A 21,138-nucleotide genomic window follows, 5' to 3' on the forward strand; every position below is an offset into this window, starting at 1 on the left:
GAAATCTGAGAGACCAATTGGTCAAATCCGATGTTGGGACGGGCAAAGTTGCCATACAGAGGACTTTATGCCCTCCACGTATGGTCAACTTTCCCTGTCTTAATTGTGCCTGTTGTGGCAACATGCTCAAGGGTGACAGTTTTTATCACCCTCGAACTGGCAAGAAATTTTTGATTAAGGAACGCTATACGTGTCTATCAAAGTTTGTTATTTATTTGATAGTGTGCCCATGCGGGCTTATGTACGTGGGTGAAACAACGAAGGAGATAAGAACGAGAATAAGTAAACACAAGAGCACAATACGGACTAATGTACTGGATTTACCAATTCCCAAACATTTTAGTGAATGTCGACATTCAATCAATCAGCTACGTTTTAGGGTCATAGATGGGGTTCCTATATTGAGGAGGGGTGGTGATAGGACACTTAAATTGAAGCAAAAAGAATTGAGGTGGATCTCAGTATTGGAGACATTACAGCCCAGTGGGCTGAATGTAGATTATAATCTACAGATTTGTATGTCATAACCTCAATAATCTGGGTATTTAAGACACTGTGTGGTCTAGAGATTGAGTTTCAATAATGTGTAAATAGTGTCCCCCCTTCTCATTGGGAGCGTGTACTCCCCCTCTGTGTATTTTTAATTGTGTGGTTATTTATATTTCTTTGTGTCTCTTTTTTTGTAGGATGTTGTTGTAATACATTTTTTCTTCTTTTTTTTCTTAGAGGATCGATGATTTGACATCTAGGAACAGACGGAGGTTGTTTATAATATACTGTCTGGCACTTTACGATTGCCCTATAATTTGGGTGTTATTTATGCCCTTTTTCCCTTCTTTTTTTCTTTTTCCCTCCCTGTGTTCCTTGTTTGTTAAATCAGCTCCAATCTCTCCGCATTAAATATGTAATTGCTATGGATTTAGCTATGTGTGCGCCGTCACTGTTGGCGCGTGCGCGGTGTGGCGTATGGGCGGGCTGGAGTCCCTGGCGTCTGTACGCTATGGTGTCTCCATGCCAACCCTTTGACACCGCGCTGTGTTTGTTCGCTTCAGTTGTCGGCGCTTGGTGTATGACGCTTGACGCGGCGTGCTGGGCGGCGCCGTAGGGCGGTCATGTGACCGGCGGTGCGGTGCATCCAGTGCGCACGCGCCGGCGTCCTATGGTGGGTGAGACACCTTCCTGCGGGATGAAGCCGATTGGGTGACGGTGTATTGTGCGCCTTTTTCCAAAAGCACAGCGATTGGAGAGGAAAGGGGATGAGTTCTATGAAGATCTAGTGATTGGGTGAATCTGCGCCATGACAACGGAATAACATAAACAGTTACTGGGCTGTGAATGTATATTATACCCTGATCTGTGATTTTCTATGTTAGTTATTGTGTATATTACGGAGGAGGATATGTTATTGTTCTTATGATTATATGATGTTAGTTATTTGTGCACATATTTTTACTTTATGTATATTTAATAAAGGCCGCCCCTCGATGGTGATTGGTGCCCATGTGGGCTCCACCCTATTTAAGATGGCCACTTTTGATACTTTGTATACTTGACAAAGGCCACCTTGGCTGAAACGTTGTAACTTTATATGGCAGAATAAAGCACCTTTTGGACATTTTTCTTCACCTGGCATGGATGCTGCTCTCTTTTCTTCTTTGGTGTATTTTCTAGTCAGTCCTAACAAACTTGTAATTCCTTCATCTAATCAGCTGCCGAAGCAGTGAGTAACATAGCCGGTGATTGTGAGAATGGAGGAGATGTCTTAGGGTACCGTCACACTATACGATTTACCTACGATCACGACCAGCGATATGACCTGGCCGTGATCGTAGGTAAATCGTAGTGTGGTCGCTGGGGAGCTGTCACACAGACCGCTCTCCAGCGACCAAGATGCCGAGGTCCCTGGGTAACCAGGGTAAACATCGGGTAACTAAGCGCAGGACCGCGCTTAGTTACCCGATGTTTACCCTGGTTACAAGCGTTAAACTAAAAAAAAAAAACAGCACATACTTACATTCTGGTGTCCGTCAGGTCCCTTGCAGTCTGCTTCCCGCACTCAGTGACTGCCGGCCGTAAAGTGAAAGTGAAAGCACAGCCGCTGTGCTCTGCTTTCACTTTACGGCCGGCAGTCACAGTGCTGGAAGCAGACTGCAAGGGACCTGACGGACACCAGAATGTAAGTATGTGCTGTTTTTTTTTTTTTAGTTTAACGCTTGTAACCAGGGTAAACATCAGGTAACTAAGCGCGGCCCTGCGCTTAGTTACCCGATGTTTACCCTGGTTACAAGCGAACGCATCGCTGGATCGCATCGCTAGATCGGTGTCACACACACCGATCTAGCGATGACAGCGGGAGATCCAGCGATGAAAGAAAGTTCTAAACGATCTGCTACGACGTACGATTCTCAGCAGGATCCCTGATCGCTGCTGCGTGTCAGACACAGCGATATCGTAACGATATCGCTGGAACGTCACGAATCGTACCGTCGTAGCGATCGAAATGTTATAGTGTGACGGTACCCTTAGTTAGTAATTCACTTTTGTTCCAGTCCATACAAGATTAGAAAATGCAACATTTAGGCTGTGTGCACACGTTGCGGATTTTTCGTTTTTTTTCCATATAAAAATGCTTAAAAAATGCATACATTATGCATCCCATCATTTAGAATACATTCCGCAATTTTTGTGCACATGATGCGTTTTTTTCTGCGAAAAAACGCATCGCGGTAAAAAAACGCAGCATGTTCATTAATTTTGCGGATTTTTTGTGCTTTTTCCTCTATTTAATGCATTGGGAAGCTCCAGAAAAAACGCACAAAAAGACGCATGCGGATTTCCTGAAGAAAAAGTCCTGTTTTGTTCAGGAAAATTCTGCAGAAAATTCTGAACGTGTGCACATAGCCATACACGTTCTATCTTCTCATATGTTTCCCTTATTATCTCCAGTAATTGTATTATTACACAGGATTCTTATGATGTTACATCGGCTCATCTTCTCATTCAGGTTTCTACAATATCGGATCCTCTCAGTGAAGATCTTCTACAAAAGAGAATTTTCCTGATTTACCAATCAAAGACGGATATGGACAGAAACAAGATGGCGGAGAGGATATTACACCTCACCCTAGAGATCGTCTTCCGGCTTACTGGAGAGGTGAGAGATTCTGATGATGTCACATTACATCATTCTTATCTATGGGAATAACAGATGGACAGAACTGGAGAGGTGAGGACACTGGAAATGTATGTAGTGAGATTTATTAATGTGTCTCTCCATTACCAGGATTACACAGTAGTGAAGAAGACCCCTAGTGATCGCTGTCAGGACCCTGTGTCTGAGGGATGGGGAAAACCCCTGAGCCCAATCACGGGACCTCCACCTCACCCCCTGATACATGAGGACATTAATGACCAGAAGATCCTAGAACTCACCTACAAGATGATTGAGCTGCTGACTGGAGAGGTGACACTGCTGGGAATGCTGGGACATTATACAGTAGCGCTATGTGGGGATCGGGGGAATGATGGTATCATTGTATGTGTCAGGTTCCTGTAAGATGTCAGGATGTCGCTGTCTATTTCTCCATGGATGAGTGGGAGTTTTTAGAAGGATACAAAGATCTGTACAGTGACGTCATGATGAAGGTTCCCCAGCCCCTCACATCACCAGGTAATAGATAGGACTAAATACACATGGTCTATAATTATCTGTATGTAAAGAATGAATTCAGTCCCTGTATGTGTTTCCTCCAGATCTATCCAGTAAGAGGACAACACCAGAGAGATGTCCCCGTCCTCTTCTTCCACAGGACTGTAAACAAGAAGATCTCAATGTTCCTCAGGATCATCAGGTAGATGGAGAGGAGGTGTCAGGAGATCTCCCCTATGATGTGTAGACGGCTGTGAAGATCTTATGCTCAGTTTTGTTTTATCCACCAGTGTTATATGTTTTATACTTGTGTAATGAGAACGGTGGAGATGGCAGGATTAGAGCTGACCATAGATGTGACTGTAACAACTCTGCTGGCATCACGGCATGGCCTCACATCTCTCTCACAATCTTACCCACTGCTCCAGGCCATGATGTGCTTTCTCTTTAATGCCAGCTCCATGTTCTGTGTCTCTGCTCTGTGCATGCCTCATGGCTATGTGTATAGGGGGCCGGCGCCTGAACTCTCTGGTTCTTATAGGAATCAGGCGCACCTGTCCAATCAGTTCCTGACCAATTATCAAGAGGCCTCCTGTATATAGTGCAGCTCCACCCTGTGGTCTGGGCCTGTGCAATGTGTTTGCTCAGTTAGTGTTTTGCTTCTGAGTTTGCCAGGTCTAGCTCTGTGTTGCTCCCTCTCTGGAGGCTTTTCTCTGTGCATTTGCCTTTATCTTTGTCCGCCCTCCAGGAGGCAGAATATCCTGGTCCCTGTGTCTTTGTCCTTGTGTCTTGTTCCATTGCCTTGTCTGTACTTAGTCTTGTCTCGGTCTCCTTGTGTGTGGCTTCCTTCCCTGCTGTGTCTTTCCTTGTGTTCTCGGTCTGCTTGCACTCCGCACTCTTGCGGCTCTGCCTGCTCTGCATCTTGGTGGCTTTGCCGCTGCTCCGCACTTCTGCGGTTCTGCTCCGTCTTGCTCTGCTCCGCTCCCGTTGCTGCAGAAACCTCTTGCTGCAGTTCCTCTCTGCAATCCTTGCGGTTCCACTTTGCTTAGCTTCTGCAGTATCTCTTGCTGCAGCTTCTCTCCACATTCTTTGTGGCTCTGCTCAGCTTTTGTCGCTACGCTACCGCTTGCTGCTTTTCCATTCCTATCTGCAGTCTTGCACTCCTCTCCTGTGTGAACAGGTCCCTACCTGTTCCTCCAAACTATATATCCCTACCTGTTCCTTCATCTCACTCAAAATTGGACTGCACTCGGGTGTCATCTGAGTGCAGCCTGATTCTAATATCTCATCAGCTAGTCCTGTGTTTCCTGCCGTCCTAGCCAGTCCTGTCTCCTGCCGTCCTAAGTCAGTCCTGTGTCTCCTGCCGTCCTAGCAAGCCCTGTGTTCTCTGCCGTGTCTCTGCCGTGTCTATGCCAGCCCTGTGTTCCAAACTACATATCTGTACCTGCACGTCCAGTGTGAACAGGCCCTTACCTGTTCCTTCATATACCACATCAACCAGTCCTGTGTTCTCTGCCGTGCCTCCCAATCCTGTGTTCCTGCCAGTCCTGCCGTTCCTGCCCTGCCTTCTAGTCCTGTGTTCCTGCTGTCCTAGCCAGTCCTGTTTCCTGCCGTGTCTCTGCCAGCCCTGTGTTCTCTGCCGTGTCTCTGCCAGCCCTGTCTCAGCCGTGCCAGCCTACTCGTCTGTGTTCCAGCCGTGCTCTTCTGCCAGTCCTGCCTAATGCCCGCACCAATCCTGGTCTTCCTGTCTCCCAAGTGGGATCAGCAGCCACAGCCAGACACCACCCTGGAGTAGCACCTGGCAGCTGCCTGCTGCACAAGCCTGTCCTCACCATCAGAGGCTCCAGTGAAAACCCAGGCAGCTGTCATAGTCACGCCCCTTCCAGGGTAGTCTGGTTTGTGGCACAGTGGGGCCACAAAACCCCCGAGCTCACGCCCACCAGTCAGGGCGTGAGCGTAACAGTGACTTCTCCATCTGTCTGTGACTTTTACAATATTTGTTTCAGGGTGAAGATCTGACCCATATTAATACTACAGAGACATATGTGAGGGGTGATGAGCGGTGTAAAGAGGAGATTCCTACATATGACTACCCAGGTGAGTAGTAACCACTAAATGCAAAGAAGTCACAGATTCTTCTCAGTCACCAGCTGTGGCTACTTTATCGGTGGTGTAGTCCGGCCGTATCACAATCGTGTGATCACCATTTTGCCTCTAGACCATAACATTCTCCTTCACCCAAAACTGCACAAATTACGTTGGGCATTGAAAGTCCTTTTCAACAGAACTTACAACTTGGAGGATCCACCTACCCTCTGGGATTAGGAGACGCTTCCTGCCCAGATCTGTAAACTACAAAGCCAAATGACAGCATATGTAGGATGTGCTGACAAGTTAGAAAATCACTTGAAGAAAAATATTATGTTGGGCCTGTAAGAGAAAGCGGAGGGTAATGATGCTGTTGGATTCCTAGATCTCTGGTATCTTATTGGATGAATCCACCTTCTCTCCTTTCTGTGCTGTTGAATGTGCTCATATGGTCCTACAAGACCAGGTCCAGTCTTTCTGGCCGAACTTTGCTTTTATGATAGACCACATTAAATGTGCAGTGAGGGCCAAGTGAGAATTTCTGTACAATAACAACAGAGATTACCTTTATCCAAACTTTTCATTTCCTTTTTAAACTGACTAACTTCAAAAAGGATCACAATAAAGTACATAAAAACCATTACTCCTGTGCCATGATATATCTCTAAGCTGTGCGTGGCTGATGCCTGTAATATACATTTAATCACGCCTACAGGAGATGTGTTGGCTCGAGCCCTGGTGTCATGGATTCACCCCACATCATAAATTACATTATGTTTTCGATCCTAAGGAATTCAGATAACTGCACAATCTCTCCTGAAATGGGGGCACTAATACTTTCTTTACTTTTATGGTCAGGACTCATAGCAGCTCCAATGTTCTACCATAAATGAGGGCAACTCCAGTTTAGTGTTGAAGCTCTCCCCTCAAACATATGTTGTTGTTAAAGATGCAACATAGAATAAAAAAAATATTTTTTACAGGTTCATTCTGTATATAGTTTGATTTTGGTGGGATCGGCCTGCCTCACTTATGTGGGTCTACAACTCCCTGGTAGTCTTTATAAAAGGTCTACATTTCTTCTGCCAAATGCCCGAGATCTAAATTTGAGACATCTCAGCACTGCATTATTATAAAAAAAATTCTCTTTAAATGTCCAATATTTCCTCTTAAAATTCCTCTGGTTAAAAACATTGGCCCTTACAATAGTTTAGATTGCCAAGAGCCACCGAGACCCATACTCTAATTACCACAGAGAGGTTTCACCACTAGTTTGTCATTTTTATTGAAGAAGACTGTTGAGTTTGATCATTTCAGTAGATGTGTTGTTGTCTATAGTAAGTTTTTAACTACAATAGTAAGTGCCCAAAATAATCTGATTTAACCTCTTCCTGCAGACAGTGTTGTGTTTCTAATCAGGGCCCATTTTTCAAATCTGACGTGTCACTTTATGTGGTGATAACTTTGGCATTTTTCACAAAGGATAATAGAAAACAAGTGGACCTTACAAATTATTTTCAAAATTCTCTTGAATCTTCTGGTTCCCATGTCTCCTCCATTACCAGCGCTGCCTGCAGAATTAATAAGACTCATGGTGACAGAAGCAGATGTCGCCGGAGCAGATCCCAGAGGAGATGGGACATACGATGTGCAGAAAACCTAATGTGACAAAAGAGCAGAAAAGTAGAGCAGTTCAAGTCCCAATAAAGTGACACTATTTTGGAAATTATAACCCTGAATGATTTAATCTATAGGAGTAGTGAATATTTCAACTCCATTGCCACTTTACGGATATTAGCACGCAGTGGATGTTGGAGAGTGAAAATTGCACTTTTGGCATTTTATTACCCAACACATAGTGCCCAGATTGTCCTTCAGGAGACACACACACTGTAAATTAAGTGGGATCTTCTCACTATAGTAATGCCAAACACATGGATGCTAAATGTGGTTTGGGCACACTGCAAGGTTCAGAAGTGAGGGGGAGGTTTGACTGTGAGTGTGAGTATATTCCTATTAGGTATATACTCACCCTCGGACGCGCCCTGCTTCTTTCCGGCAGCCTTCCTTCCTAAGAATCAGCGCTTGAAGGACCTTCGGTGACGTCACGGCTTCTGATTGGCCGCGTGAGCGGTCACGCGACCAATCACAAGCCGCAACGTCACCGCAAGGTCCCCCCCGCTGTTCTGAAAATACTCACCCAGCTCCCTCGTTGGCTGTCGCTGCTTCCTGTTCTGGCCGTATCTTCTCCTGTATGCGGTCACGTGGGGCCGCTCATTTACAGTAATAAATATGCGGCTCCACCTCCCATAGGGGTGGAGCCGCATGTTCATTACTGTAATCGGCGGCCCCACGTGACCGCATACAGGAGAAAATGCGGCCAGAACAGGAAGCAGCGACAGCCAACGAGGGAGCTGGGTGAGTATTTTCAGAACAGCGGGGGGGGGGGGGGGGTTCGCACAGGGGGTGGGAAGGCGGGGGGCACATAGATCTTTATTTTAAACACTATTACTCATATCTTCTCTGCAGGGAAGATATGAATCGCGGCTTCAGCACCAGATGCTGGTATGTGTGGTACCCAGCACGGTGCGTGTGGTACCCAGTGGGCACACAGGCGGCACACGTGTGCCACACTGATGTGCCACAGAAATGTAGGGCACACGGACACGGATAATTCCGGTACCGATTTTTTCCGGTACCGTAATTATCTGGGCGTGTGAAACCGGCCTAGCGCTATATGAAATATTAATATATATACATATATGTGTCACTGACTAATATATAGATATATATATATATGTATATATATATATACACACACACTATGTGTAGACATTTATCTTAGCTATTCTATTCTAACCTGTCAGTGTGATTTTACTGTACACCGAACTGAATTGCCGGCTTTTCTATAGAACACCGCTGCGTATTTCTCGCAAGTCACACTGTTGGTGACAAACGCAGCATGCTGCGATTTTTTACGGCCATAGAAGACCGTATAATACGGATCAGTAAAATACGGCAGATAGGAGCTGGGCCATAGAGAATCATTGTACCGTATGCAATCCGTATTTTCTGCACCTCTCATACGTCTGTAAAACTCGCTAGTGTGAGGCTGGCCTTAGACTGAAAACTGTCAAGACTGAAAACTGTCATTGTATTGGTGAATAATTCAATATTTTTGCATTACTTGATATTTTTACTGACAGTTTAAGTAGAAATGTTCAGAAATATAACATTTAAGGATATTTTATTCAAAAATAATAGTTTTTATTCTTGGCAGATGACTGTACCAGGAGATCAGAGGGACAGCTGAAATCTTCAATTTTTAAATCAGATGATCTAAAGATCCCACAGGATACAATGGAAGTGAATGCCGTTACTCCAGACATACCATCATCCCTTCACAGCAAAGATCTGTCATCTGATCCTTTGAAACAAGTTTTGTCTTCTGATTCATTACAGTCTAAGGAAAATCAAAGTCACAAAATAAGCATGCAAAAACAAACTTCTCCTAAAGCAAAGAAGCCATTTTCAGCTTCAGAATTTGGAAATAGTTTTCTACTTGAAAATTCTTTTCTTAAACATCAAAAAATTCACACAGTGAAGAATAGCTTTTCTTCTTCCAATTGTGGGAAATGTTTTAGCCAGAAAGCACCTTTTTATAGCCACCAGAGAACCCACACAAGGGAGAAGCCTTTTTCATGTTCAGAATGTGGGAGATGTTTTAACAGGAAAGCGCATCTTGATAACCACCGGCGAACTCACACAGGGGAGAAACCTTTTTCATGTTCAGAATGTGGGAAATGTTTTGCTCAGAAATCAGTTCTTAATACCCATAAGAGAACTCACACAGGGGAGAAGCCGTTTTCATGTTCAGAATGTGGAAAATGCTTTAGTTGGAAATCAGATGTTGTTACACACCAGAGAACCACCCACACAGGGGAGAAACCTTTTTGCTGCTCAGAATGTGGGAAATGTTTTAACAAGAAATCAGATTTTGTTATTCACCAACGAACACACACAGGGGAGAAGCCATTTTCATGTTCAGAATGCAGGAAACGTTTCAACTTGAAATCAGATCTAGCTAGACACCAGAGAACCCACACAGGGGAGAAGCCTTTTTCATGTTCAGAATGTGGGAAATGTTTTAGCCGGAAATGGCTTCTTGATAACCATCAGAGAACTCACACAGGGGAGAAGCCTTTTTTATGTTCAGAATGTGGGAAATGTTTTAAATGGAAATGGCTTCTTGATAACCATCAGAGAACTCACACAGGGGAGAATCCTTTTTCCTGTTCAGAATGTGGAAAATGTTTTACAGAGAAATCAAGTCTTATCAAACATCAAAGAACTCACACAGGGGAGAAGCCTTTTTGCTGCTCAGAATGTGGGAAATGTTTTGTTGAGAAAACAAATCTTACAAAACATCAGAGAACTCACACAGGGGAGAAGCCTTTTTCATGTTCAGCATGTGAGAAATGTTTTGTTAATAAATCATCTTTTCTTAGTCACCAAAGAATTCACGCAGGGGGGAAGGCTTTTTCATATTCTTAATGTGGGAAATGTTTTATACACAAATCAACTCTTAATAAGCTTCCGAAAGGTCACACAGGGGAGAAGCCTTTTTCATGTTCAGAATGTTGGAACTGTTTTAACCAAAAATTGTATTTTCTTAAACGGGATTATCCACTACTACTAACCCTTTGTCATTCCTCATGATTGGCCTCTATAAAATAAAAACACTCTTACTCATACAGAGAATAGAGGATGGTGTTGCGCAAGTTTTGGGCTACCATAATGCTCATAAGCAAACATTGGATCTTCACAGCCAACAAATAAATTTGTTTAACCCCTTAACGCCTAATGATGAGCAGAATCCGTCATTGCACGCCTCCCCCTGTTCGGTGCTGGCTCCGACGATGAGCCCGCACCTTTTCCAGCACATGACAGCTGATCTGATCAGCTAACATGTGCCCCTAACAGCTGCGGGTGGAATTGTGATCTACCCATAGCTGTTAACATGTTAAATGCCACTGTCAAACTCTGACAGAGGCATTTAACATGCATGCGAAGGAAGTGCACCATTACCTCCTCTCATCGGTGCCCATGTCACATGACCATGGGTCGCCAATTGGTTGGCATGACAACCCGGGTCCGCAGGATACCCCTGTCGTTGTCACAGCAAGTGAGCATACCTGCTACAAAGAGCAGGGCTGCAGCCCTGCTCTATGTAGCACAAGCAATTGGATGATCGCAGCTTCTAGTCTCCCATGGAGACTACTGAAGCAAGTAAAAAATTTTAAAGTTTTTAAAAATATTAAAAAATATAAAAGTTCAAATCACCCTTTCGCCCCATTCAAGATAAATCAATAAAAAAAAAATCAAATATACACATAGTTGGTATCATCACTTTCAGAAACGCCCCATCAATCAATATATAAAAAGAATTATCCAATCAGTAAACGGTGTAGCGAGGAAAAAAAATTGAAATGCCGGAATTACATTTTTTTTATCACGGGCAACATTGCAATAAAATGCAATAACGGGTTATCAAAAGATCGTATACACAGCAAAATGATATCAATAAAAATGTCAGATTGGCACGCAAAAAATAAGCCCTCATCCAGCCCCAGATCCCAAAAAATGGAGACGCTACGGGTCTTGGAAAATGGCAACACTTTTTTTTTTTAACAAACTTTTGAATTTCTTTCACTACTTAAAGAAAAATGATAGCAACTTAGATGTATCTGCATATTGTACAGTGTCCAGTTATTTATGTCAGATACTCATGAATGTAAAGGATTCTGACCCATCATCATACAATTTACAAAACCCACACAAATAAAAAGGATGATACTTTGGTCCAAATTATTCCAAACTATGACAGCTTTATTATTTAAAATTACAGACATAGGTGAAAAGGGAATAAATCCGAAAACCATAATCCTAAGGATTACTGTGCAAAAACGAGAGGAGGCCTGTTTCCCTGGGCATCCACATGTAATAATCTCTAGCCTCTCCAATATATAGATATAAGTAAACCAAAATATGTGGAGGCAGGAGTGTAGATAAGGGCACTGCTGAATCACAATAGGTACAATCCGCCAAGCTCACCTCTCAGAGACAATCACACTTGAGGCACATATAGATACGTTAATACAGCATAGTCCCCTTATTGTAATCGGGAAGTCCAGGGAGCAAAACTCCGCCCCTTTTCACCTATGTCTGTAATTTTAAATAATAAAGCGGACATATTTTCGAATAATTTGGACCAATGTATCACCTTTTTTTTTTTAAAGAAAAAAGAACCTAGACATATTTGATGTCTGTGAACTTGTAATGATCTAGAGAATCATAATAGTAGGTCAGTTTTAGAATTTATTGAACATCGTAAAAAAAAATCCAGAAAACAATTGTGGAATTGCACTTTTTTTTTGCAATTTCACCCCATTTGGCATTGTTTTCCCGTTTTCCAGTACATGATATGGTACAATCAAAAGTACCAATTGTCCCACAAAAAACAAACCCCCACATGGCCATATTGATGGAAAAACAAAAAAGTTATGGCTGTGGGAAGAAGTGGAGCAAATGAAAAAGCAAAAATGGAAATACCCCTGGTCCTTAAGGGGATCATATGGTTGACCAAGAAAATCACAATAATATCCAGATAAGGGGAATACCTGAAAGCATCAATACACGATTTTGCAACACTGCTGACATCTACTATATAATTGTCTAAGGGTCACTTCCGTCTTTCTGTCTGTCCTTCTGTCTGTCATGGAAATTCATTGGTTGTGGCCTCTGTCTGTCGTGTAATCCAAGTCGCTGATTGGTCGTGGCAAAACGCCCACGACCATTGCCACGACCAATCAGCGACGGGAGCAGTCCGGCGGCAACATGGCCGCTCCTTCCTCCCCGCAGTCAGAGCCCGCTCCGTACTCCCCTCCAGTCAGCGCTCACACAGGGTTAGCGCTGCGCTAATGGACCACGCTATGCTGCGGTGTAACGCACTCCATTAACGCTGCTATTAACCCTGTGTGACCAACTTTTTTACTATTGACGCTGCCTATGCAGCCTCAATAGTAAAAAGATCTAATGTTAAATAATAAAAAAAATAAAAAATCATCATATACTCACATTCCGGCGCCTTTCCCGCTCCTCGCGACGCTCCGGTGACCGCTCCATGCAAGCTGCAGGTTCCGGTGGCAAGGATGGTATGCGATAAGGACCTGCCATGACGTCACGGTCATGTGACCGTGACGTCATCACAGGTCCTGCGCCCATACCAACCCTGGGACCAGAAGCTGCCGCGTGCACCGCACACAGGGCCAGGACTTCAACGGAGGGTGAGTATATGTTTATTTTTTATTTTAAGTCTGTATACTACATGGCTCTGTGCTGTATACTCCGTTGCTGTGCAATATACTACGTGACTGGGCAATATACTACGTGGCTGGGCAATATACTACGTGACTGAGCAATATACTACGTGGCTGGGCAATATACTACGTGGCTGGGTAATATACTACGTGGCTGAGCAATATACTACGTGGCTGGGCAATATACTACGTGGCTGGGCAATATACTACATGGACATGCATATTCTAGAATACCCGATGCATTAGAATCAGGCCACCATCTAGTTATTCAATAATATCCTTGTTGATCCTACTGATAAGGAGCTGGAGATTGACAGGGGGCACCGTACACTAGGCAAACATGACCCATGTTCGTTTAAATGGAAAACATACAATTGCTCACAGATCGAACATGAATGACACTTGATAAAGGAAGGGTGTTGAAAGGGTGTGGGCAGCATGGTGGCTCAGTGGTTAGCACTGCAGCCTTACAGCACATCTGCAAGGAGTTTGTATGTTCTCCCCGTGTTTGCGTGGGTTTCCTCCGGGCACTCCGGTTTCTTCCCACATTCCAAAGACATACTGATAGGGAATTTAGATTGTGAGCCCCATTGGGGACAGAGATGATAATGTGTGCAAACTGTAAAGCGCTGCAGAATATGTTAGCGCTATATAAAAATAAAGATTATTATTAACCACTTAGGAAAATGGCATTGTTTACTTTGAAAGATCCAAATGACTTGAGACCATTCTGTGATGCCCTGGACATTCCCAGAATCCATATATCTGACTGGCCACCTGCTCCACCATTGCCACAGAGAGTTCTAGCACGTTACAATAGATGTTCAATGGATCAAGATCTTAATAATGATGCACCTAGACTGGAAAGGAACCTGGTAATCATAGGAGATCCTGAATTGAATCTGGTCTTCCCTGATGAGACGGTTTGCTGATGATTACTTATTACTTTAAGCTTATTATTAGATATAGCTAAATAGAGTTTTATGTTCCTCTCTCCCACTATATAGAATGTCTCAGTTCATATTTTAGAACGACATATAAGTTGAGGTCACAATATATTACTGTAATATCCGACTGTCAGGAATCCCCTGACCGCTGCCACCAATTTGTCACGATTCACACTGGGACCGTCACCCCTACGTCACGGGTTGGGGTGACTTTAGGCCAACAGACGGCTATCACATGTGCAGCGGGGCTTATCTTAGTTATCCCTCCACTCCACAATGTGATGAAACAACACACACAAGACTATTGACCTCTTAGTTTACAGCAGTGGCTTATTTTAGGTATCCCACTGCTTTTCAATATACCATGAACTACAGGGATTTATGTATATCCCGCTTACAGTTCCACTTAACACTTGCAGCTCTCTGGCGCCCCCCTTACTCTCAGGTCAGATTAGGTACTGCACCCTGGGTAATTAGTCGCCAGACAGGCTGCCTGCTATGTACTGGCTATTGGGCACGCTGCAGCGACGCGATAAACTACTCCCACTCAGGCAGGAACAATAATTATCAACGCCGCAGTCGCTACAGCATCACCCAAAAGTCTGCACACTATCGCTGCCACCAGCTTCGATTAAACGGGTCCGAAGCTAACCCAACACAGTAGCGTATTTCCCTGCAGAAGACAGGGTGCGTTTTAGAGCATGAAGAACAAAAACTGGTAATTTATATATTTTTCTCCGTTAAAATTAAGGCAGTGTTTATATAAAAATATTACGAGGCTGTTACAAAATGAAACAATTGAAAATGTACAAGGGTAATTATAAAATAAACAGGGATTAAATAAAAAAAGGTACAACTGTTCTCAGTTCATTGCTTTGCAGGCAACCATACGTCCCAGTTCATTGGACGTGCTCAGGGCTCTTCCAGGAAAAAGGCAAGAAGTAGAAGAAGTCCCTGCTGAGAGCCTGCCACAAACTTAAAACCTGCAGCTAGTGACATCACAGAAAGGCTGGCTTATCCAGACCCTCCTCTCTCTACATTCTGAGTACTTCAATCTTAAATTTATCTACTTTCTATAACTTTGCTACAAAACATGTCATAGTCATAACAAACCCAGCATTCATCTCGGATTAACGTGGGCATTCTAATGAGATCAAATATGTCTTATCTGGGATACATATTTACAGAGAAATCCCTACTTCTTTACCAGAAGGAGTTAGAAGTTCGTGTTTAGAGGGATGGGCAGATCCACCGAGGGAGAGTAAGAATATATATTTTCGTGTTCTTAACGTAAACGGTTTGCATAATATCTTACAAAAACAGAACAAAGAACTTCCATGTGTTCTACTTAGAATCCAGTTCTTGCTGGTCACTTTCCACTGCAGGGATGTCGTAAATACCTTTCGGCCATAAAACTCCCCCCAGTACATTGGCAAAGCAGCTCTTGGCTGAGTGAAAGGGAAGGGGGGCTTTTTAGCCCACAGCCTGCTAGCAAGAGAAACTACTTATATGATATTTCATACCATATCGTGACACCTCCCCCTTTTGGTGTGCGCTAGGGAGGTAGAACCCCACGGTATGCCTCCATGAGCACCTCAGTAGGTTCACCCTGGCGGGACAGTCCATCTGCATTCCCATGCTCTTTGCCCGTTTTGTGTTCAATGGTAAAGTCAAACTGCTGAAGAGCAAGGCTCCAGCGTAGCAACCTGCCGTTGGTTCCACACATGGCGTTTAGCCAGCGCAAAGGGTCGTGGTCAGTCACCACAGTGAAGGGGCGACCGTACAAGTAGGGCTGCAAGCGCTGCAGGGCCCAGACTATGGCCAGGCACTCCTTTTCAATGGTAGAGTAGGCCACTTCCCTCGGCAAAAGTTTCCGGCTCAGGTATAACACGGGGTGCTCTTGGTCCTCCGAGTCAACCTGGCTGAGCACAGCACCAAGACCAAACTCGCTGGCGTCGGTCTGCACCAAGAACGGTCGACTGCTGTTGACTGCTTTCACAGTGCGGTTTTCAACGCCTGGAAGGCCCCCTCACAACCATATGTCCAGTTGACAATGTGGGGTAGCTTCTTCCTGGTGAGGTCCATCAAAGGTTTTGCCAGGCTACTATAGTGCTGTACAAAGCGCCTATAGTACCCTGCAGTGCCCAAGAAGGACATCACCTGTTTCTTGGTCACGGGAGTGGGCCAGTTCACGATCACTCCCACTTTGTCAGGCTCTGGCCTTAGGGTGCCTCCGCCTACCCGGTGGCCCAGGTAGTGGACCTCCCTCATACCCTTCTGGCACTTTCCCGGCTTGATAGTCAGTCTAGCTCGGTGAATTCGCCTGAGCACCTCCTCGAGATGCTGCAGGTGTTCCTCCCAGGAGGAACTGAAGATGGCAATGTCATCCAAGTACACCACGGCGTACTTCTCCAGTCCCTGAAGCAGGAGGTTGACCATCCGCTGGAAAGTGGCAGGGGCATTCTTCATGCCGAAGGGCATGACCGTGGACTCGTACAGTCCGAAGGGCATGATAAAGGTGGACTTCTGCGCCTCGGGGCTCAGGGGAATCTGCCAGTATCCTCTACTCAGATCCATTATTGTTGGGTATTTTGCACAAGCTAACCTATCCAGCAGCTCCTCGATGTGCGGCATTGAGTGCGCATCAGAGGCTGTGATGGCGTTGAGCCCCCTGTAGTCCACGCAGAACCGGGTGGTCCGGTCCTTCTTTGGCACGAGAACTACAGGTGTTGCCCACGCGCTCTTTGACCGTTGAATCACCCCCAGCTGTAACATCTCATCGATCTCTTGGCGCATAATCTGCTGCACCTGGTCAGAGATTCGATAGGGTGTTCGCCGTAGTGGGGCGTGATTCCCGGTGTCCACCTCGTGGACTGCTAACTTAGTCCTCCCAGGTCGGTTGGAGAACATGACCCGGAAGGGTTCCAGTGTGGTTTGCAACTGCAACCACTGGGGTTCAGTTAACGAGGCGCTTACCTCCACGTCCTCGATTGGTCCATTGGCCTTGGCTTGGGCCAGCATGTCCAGGAGGGTGTCTTCCTCCCCGTCTTCGGGCACGCTGCAGACCGGTAGGACGAAAGGTTCACGTTCGTGATGAGCCTTCATCATGTTGACGTGAAAGGCCTTTCGCCTACCCCGAACGTGGTCAAGCGTGACCACGTAAGTGACCGGGTTGAGCTGTTGGTGGACGACGTACGGGCCCTCCCAGGCTGCCTGAAGCTTATCCGTTGGTACGGGGACCAGCACCCACACCTTTTGACCCACGTGGTAGGTCCGCTCCCGGGCGTTCTGGTCGTACCAGTGCTTCTGATCAGCCTGAGCCTGCGTCATGTTGTCATGCACCAACTGCATCAAGGTCTGCATCTTGTCACGGAAGCGCATGACATACTCCACTGTGGACACTTCAGAAGGGTTCGGCTCCTCTTCCCAGGATTCTCTTACCAACCCAAGGGGTTCCCGAACTCACCTGCCATACAGGAGCTCGAAGGGGGAGAACCCCGTCGAGGCCTGCGGAACCTCTCGGTAAGTGAACAGCAGGTGTGGGAGGTACCGCTCCCAGTCGCGCCCTTGTGTCTCAACCAGCATGCGTAGCATCTGTTTGAGGGTACCATTGAAGCGTTCACACAAGCCATTGGTCTGTGGGTGATACGCACTCGATACCAGGTGCTTCACCTGCATTCTCTTACAGAGAGCCTCCATTAGGCGAGACATAAATTGGGTCCCTTGATCAGTAAGCATTTCCCTGGGAAATCCTACACGTGAAAAGATGGCCAACAGGGCATCCGCCACCTTATCTGCCCTAGTTGACGACAGAGCTACTGCCTCTGGGTACCGGGTAGCATAGTCTACCACAGTAAGGATATATCGCTTTCCAGAGCTGCTGGGGACGGCCAGCGGGCCCACAATGTCCACCGCGATCCTCTGGAAAGGCTCCTCTATCACTGGCAACGGGATCAGGGGAGCCTTAAGAGCAGGCCCCGCCTTCCCCACTCTTTGACAAGTGATACAGGAGCGGCAGTAGTTTGACACATCTGTCCCCATCTTAGGCCAATAGAAGTGTTGAGACAGCCGGGCCTTAGTTTTGCTGATCCCCAAGTGTCCAGCTAGCGGGATCTCATGGGCAATCCGCAACAACTCACTCCGGAATTGCTGCGGGACGACCAGCTGTCTTTCCCTCAACCACTCCTTTTGTGATTCTCCGGGTACTGTCTCCCGGTACAACCTTCCTCGTTCCCAGAACACCCTCTCCTTATCAGTCTCGGAGAAGCGAGTCCCGGTGAGTTGTCTCAAACTCTCTAGGCTCGCATCTGTGTGCAGAGCGGCCTGAAACTCCTGGCTAGGGGAAGCCAGAAGCTATGTCAGGGTCCCTTGCCCACGGGAACCCTCTTGGACCTGCTCTGGGTCCACCTCTGGTTCAGTCACACTGATGACTGGGGAAGGTCCGGAAGGCCGACAGTTATCTGCGTTCCGGGCACTCTGACTGCGGGTGACAGCAGCTATGTAGGCTGTTTCCCCGGGGGTTTCTACAGGCCCATCAGCCGGCGCTGCTATGGGCTTTACCTCCCCATCCACCCCCATTACCTCAGGAGCATTGCTACTTATGGGCCAGTTACCTTACTCGGTGGCACTGGTCAATTGCATGGCATCACCTCTCTCACGGTTCCCATGCTGCTTCCCATTTCCTGTAGCACCAACACTTGCCCCTGCTAGGGGTTCCTCAGCCGTCTCACTCCGCAGAGCGACGTGGCTGAGCACTCCTGTACCTATGGACACATCAACTTTCACAGAAAAATCATTATCAGGTTCCGTCGGCACAGGTACAACATTTTCACCAACACTCCTAGGGAAAAAATGGTTAACAAATGCATCATTACAAGGTAAAGCATGGTCAGGTAACACATGCAATTTTCCATCATCATCATCATCATGGTTAACGTTACCCTCATTAGTAGATTGGGGAGGGGTGTCAGGGACGTACAGTAGTATGCAACCATCCTCCCCAAATAAGTCCCCAACAAAACATCAGTGGGCAAATTATCAGACAGCCCCACTTCCTTCACCCCGCTCCCAGCACCCCAATCAATATAAACCCAGGCCATCGGTAAGGGACAGCTGATGCCCCCAATCCCAGTGACAGTTAGGGTTTTCCCCGGAATGATTTCTTCAGGGGCCGCCCGTTCAGGTCGGATGAGGGTTCGTTCAGCCCCGGTGTCCTTGAGGCCTGTAGCAACATGGCCTCCCACAGTGACGTGCTGTACGTTGTCACACACCCTCCCAGCCACACCACCCACCAAAAGAACTGCTGCATTAGGCCCTGGGGCCTTGGATGAGGGGTTCTTCTGCTTGGCTGGACAGGAGGGACTGATATGACCAGTCTGATTGCAGTGGCAACACTTGCGAGATTCGGTGGTAGGTCTGGTGCTGTTGGCTACAGGGACAGGACCTCAGGTGTGCTGGCTGGCAGGGGTACTGGCGTTGGTTGCAGGGTTACCCCCTCTCCAGCTGGTGGTGACTGGCTTCCGCACTTCCGATCTACGGTTGGCCTCATAGGCATCGGCAATCTGCGCTGCTTTCGTCACGTCTTTGGGTTCTCTGTCCATCACGAACTGTCGCACCTCAGCTGGGCAAAGATGAAAGAACTGGTCTTTGATCATCAGGTCTCGCAGCTGTGCAAAGGTGGTCACTGACAGTCCTTGGGTCCACTGGTCAAAGTGGGTCCCCAGTCCATGCACCACATCACTGTAACTGTCGTGTGGGCCACGTTGGAGGGTCCGGAACTTTCTACGGTACACCTCGGGTGTAAGCTGGTACTTGCCTATCAGGGCCTGCTTGATGGCCTCTTAGTTACCATCTTGTTCTTGAGGGAGGGCAGCAAACGCCTCCAGAGCTTTGCCTCTCAGCCCTGGTGTCAGGTATCGTGCCCATTCATCTGTAGGCAGCCGGTACTGTCTGCAGGCTTTCTCAAAGGCCCGCAGAAACGTGTCCAAGTCCCCATCCTTTTGCATCAAAGGAAAGTGCTCAGGCCGGGGCTTCGGTGTCTGAGCGCTGCTGGGCTCACGGCTGGACTGGGACGACCCCTGCATTTGCAGTTGGGCCATCCGCAGCTGGTACTCCCGCTCCGCTTGCCGCTCGGCTCAGGCCTCCTGCCGATATTGCTCAATCAGCTGTAGGCGTCCATCATGGTCATCAGTGGGGAGTTCTCCCAAGGCCGCCTGCAGGTGGGGGTCCAATTCGCCCGGATTGCTAACAGGGCCAGCATTCAGTGGTTGGACCTCTGCTGCAGCACCATGTTCACTTGTGCTGGCTTTTGCGGCCTCTGAGCTCTGAGAGTGGTCTAGAGCGGCTTCCCATGGCACCAGATCTGCGACCAGTTGGGCTTTGTTTTTGCTTGCAAAGTCAATGTGCTATGACTTGCATAAGGCAACTGGCCTGCTGCTCATAAAAGACTTCTCCTAGCACAACCATGGTTGCCAAATAAAAGATAGGACAAAAAAACGAAGAGAAAGGGAGGGGATAATTAACAGTACGCAATTGTCTCAAGACTAATAAACACTGAGTTCGTTCTCCAAACTTATTTGCGCAGAGTCCTCGCAAGAACTTTCTGCAAGTTTTTAGTGAGATGAATGATTGCTCAAACCAAATCACTAATGCTCTAATATCCCACCGCCTTGCCACCAATTTGTCAGGAATCCCCTGACCGCTGCCACCAATTTGTCAGGAATCCCCTGACCGCTGCCACCAATTTGTCACGATTCACACCGGGACCGTCACCCCTACGTCACGGGTTGGGGTGACTTTAATCCAACAGACGGCTATCACATGTGCAGTGGGGCTTATCTTAGTTATCCCTCCACTCCACAATGTGATGAAACAACACAAACAAGGCTATTGACCTCTTAGTTTACAGCAGGGGCTTATTTTAGGTATCCCACTGCTTTTCAATATACCACGAACTACAGGGATTTATGTATATCCCGCTTACAGTTCCACTTAACACTTGCAGCTCTCTGGCGCCCCCCTTACTCTCAGGTCAGATTAGGTACTGCACCCTGGGTAATTAGTCGCCAGACAGGCT

The 21,138-nt window shown here is 46.5% G+C and overlaps 1 protein-coding gene across 1 annotated transcript in view; it reads left to right on the forward strand.

Annotated features, from left to right (window-relative positions):
* The window catches only part of LOC138663541 (zinc finger protein 271-like), a 112,934-nt gene that overhangs the window by 53,215 nt on the left and 38,581 nt on the right, over positions 1 to 21,138 (forward strand). Inside the window, exons 2-7 of the mRNA XM_069749781.1 lie at positions 3,005 to 3,154; positions 3,284 to 3,463; positions 3,547 to 3,670; positions 3,754 to 3,851; positions 5,656 to 5,746; positions 9,018 to 10,255. Coding sequence (XP_069605882.1) covers positions 3,083 to 3,154; positions 3,284 to 3,463; positions 3,547 to 3,670; positions 3,754 to 3,851; positions 5,656 to 5,746; positions 9,018 to 10,255 — 1,803 coding nt within the window. The 5' untranslated portion in view covers positions 3,005 to 3,082. The remainder of the gene's footprint in view (positions 1 to 3,004; positions 3,155 to 3,283; positions 3,464 to 3,546; positions 3,671 to 3,753; positions 3,852 to 5,655; positions 5,747 to 9,017; positions 10,256 to 21,138) is intronic.

The sequence above is a fragment of the Ranitomeya imitator genome, chromosome 2 (assembly GCF_032444005.1).
Source record: "Ranitomeya imitator isolate aRanImi1 chromosome 2, aRanImi1.pri, whole genome shotgun sequence".
NCBI classification, from domain to species: domain Eukaryota; kingdom Metazoa; phylum Chordata; class Amphibia; order Anura; family Dendrobatidae; genus Ranitomeya; species Ranitomeya imitator.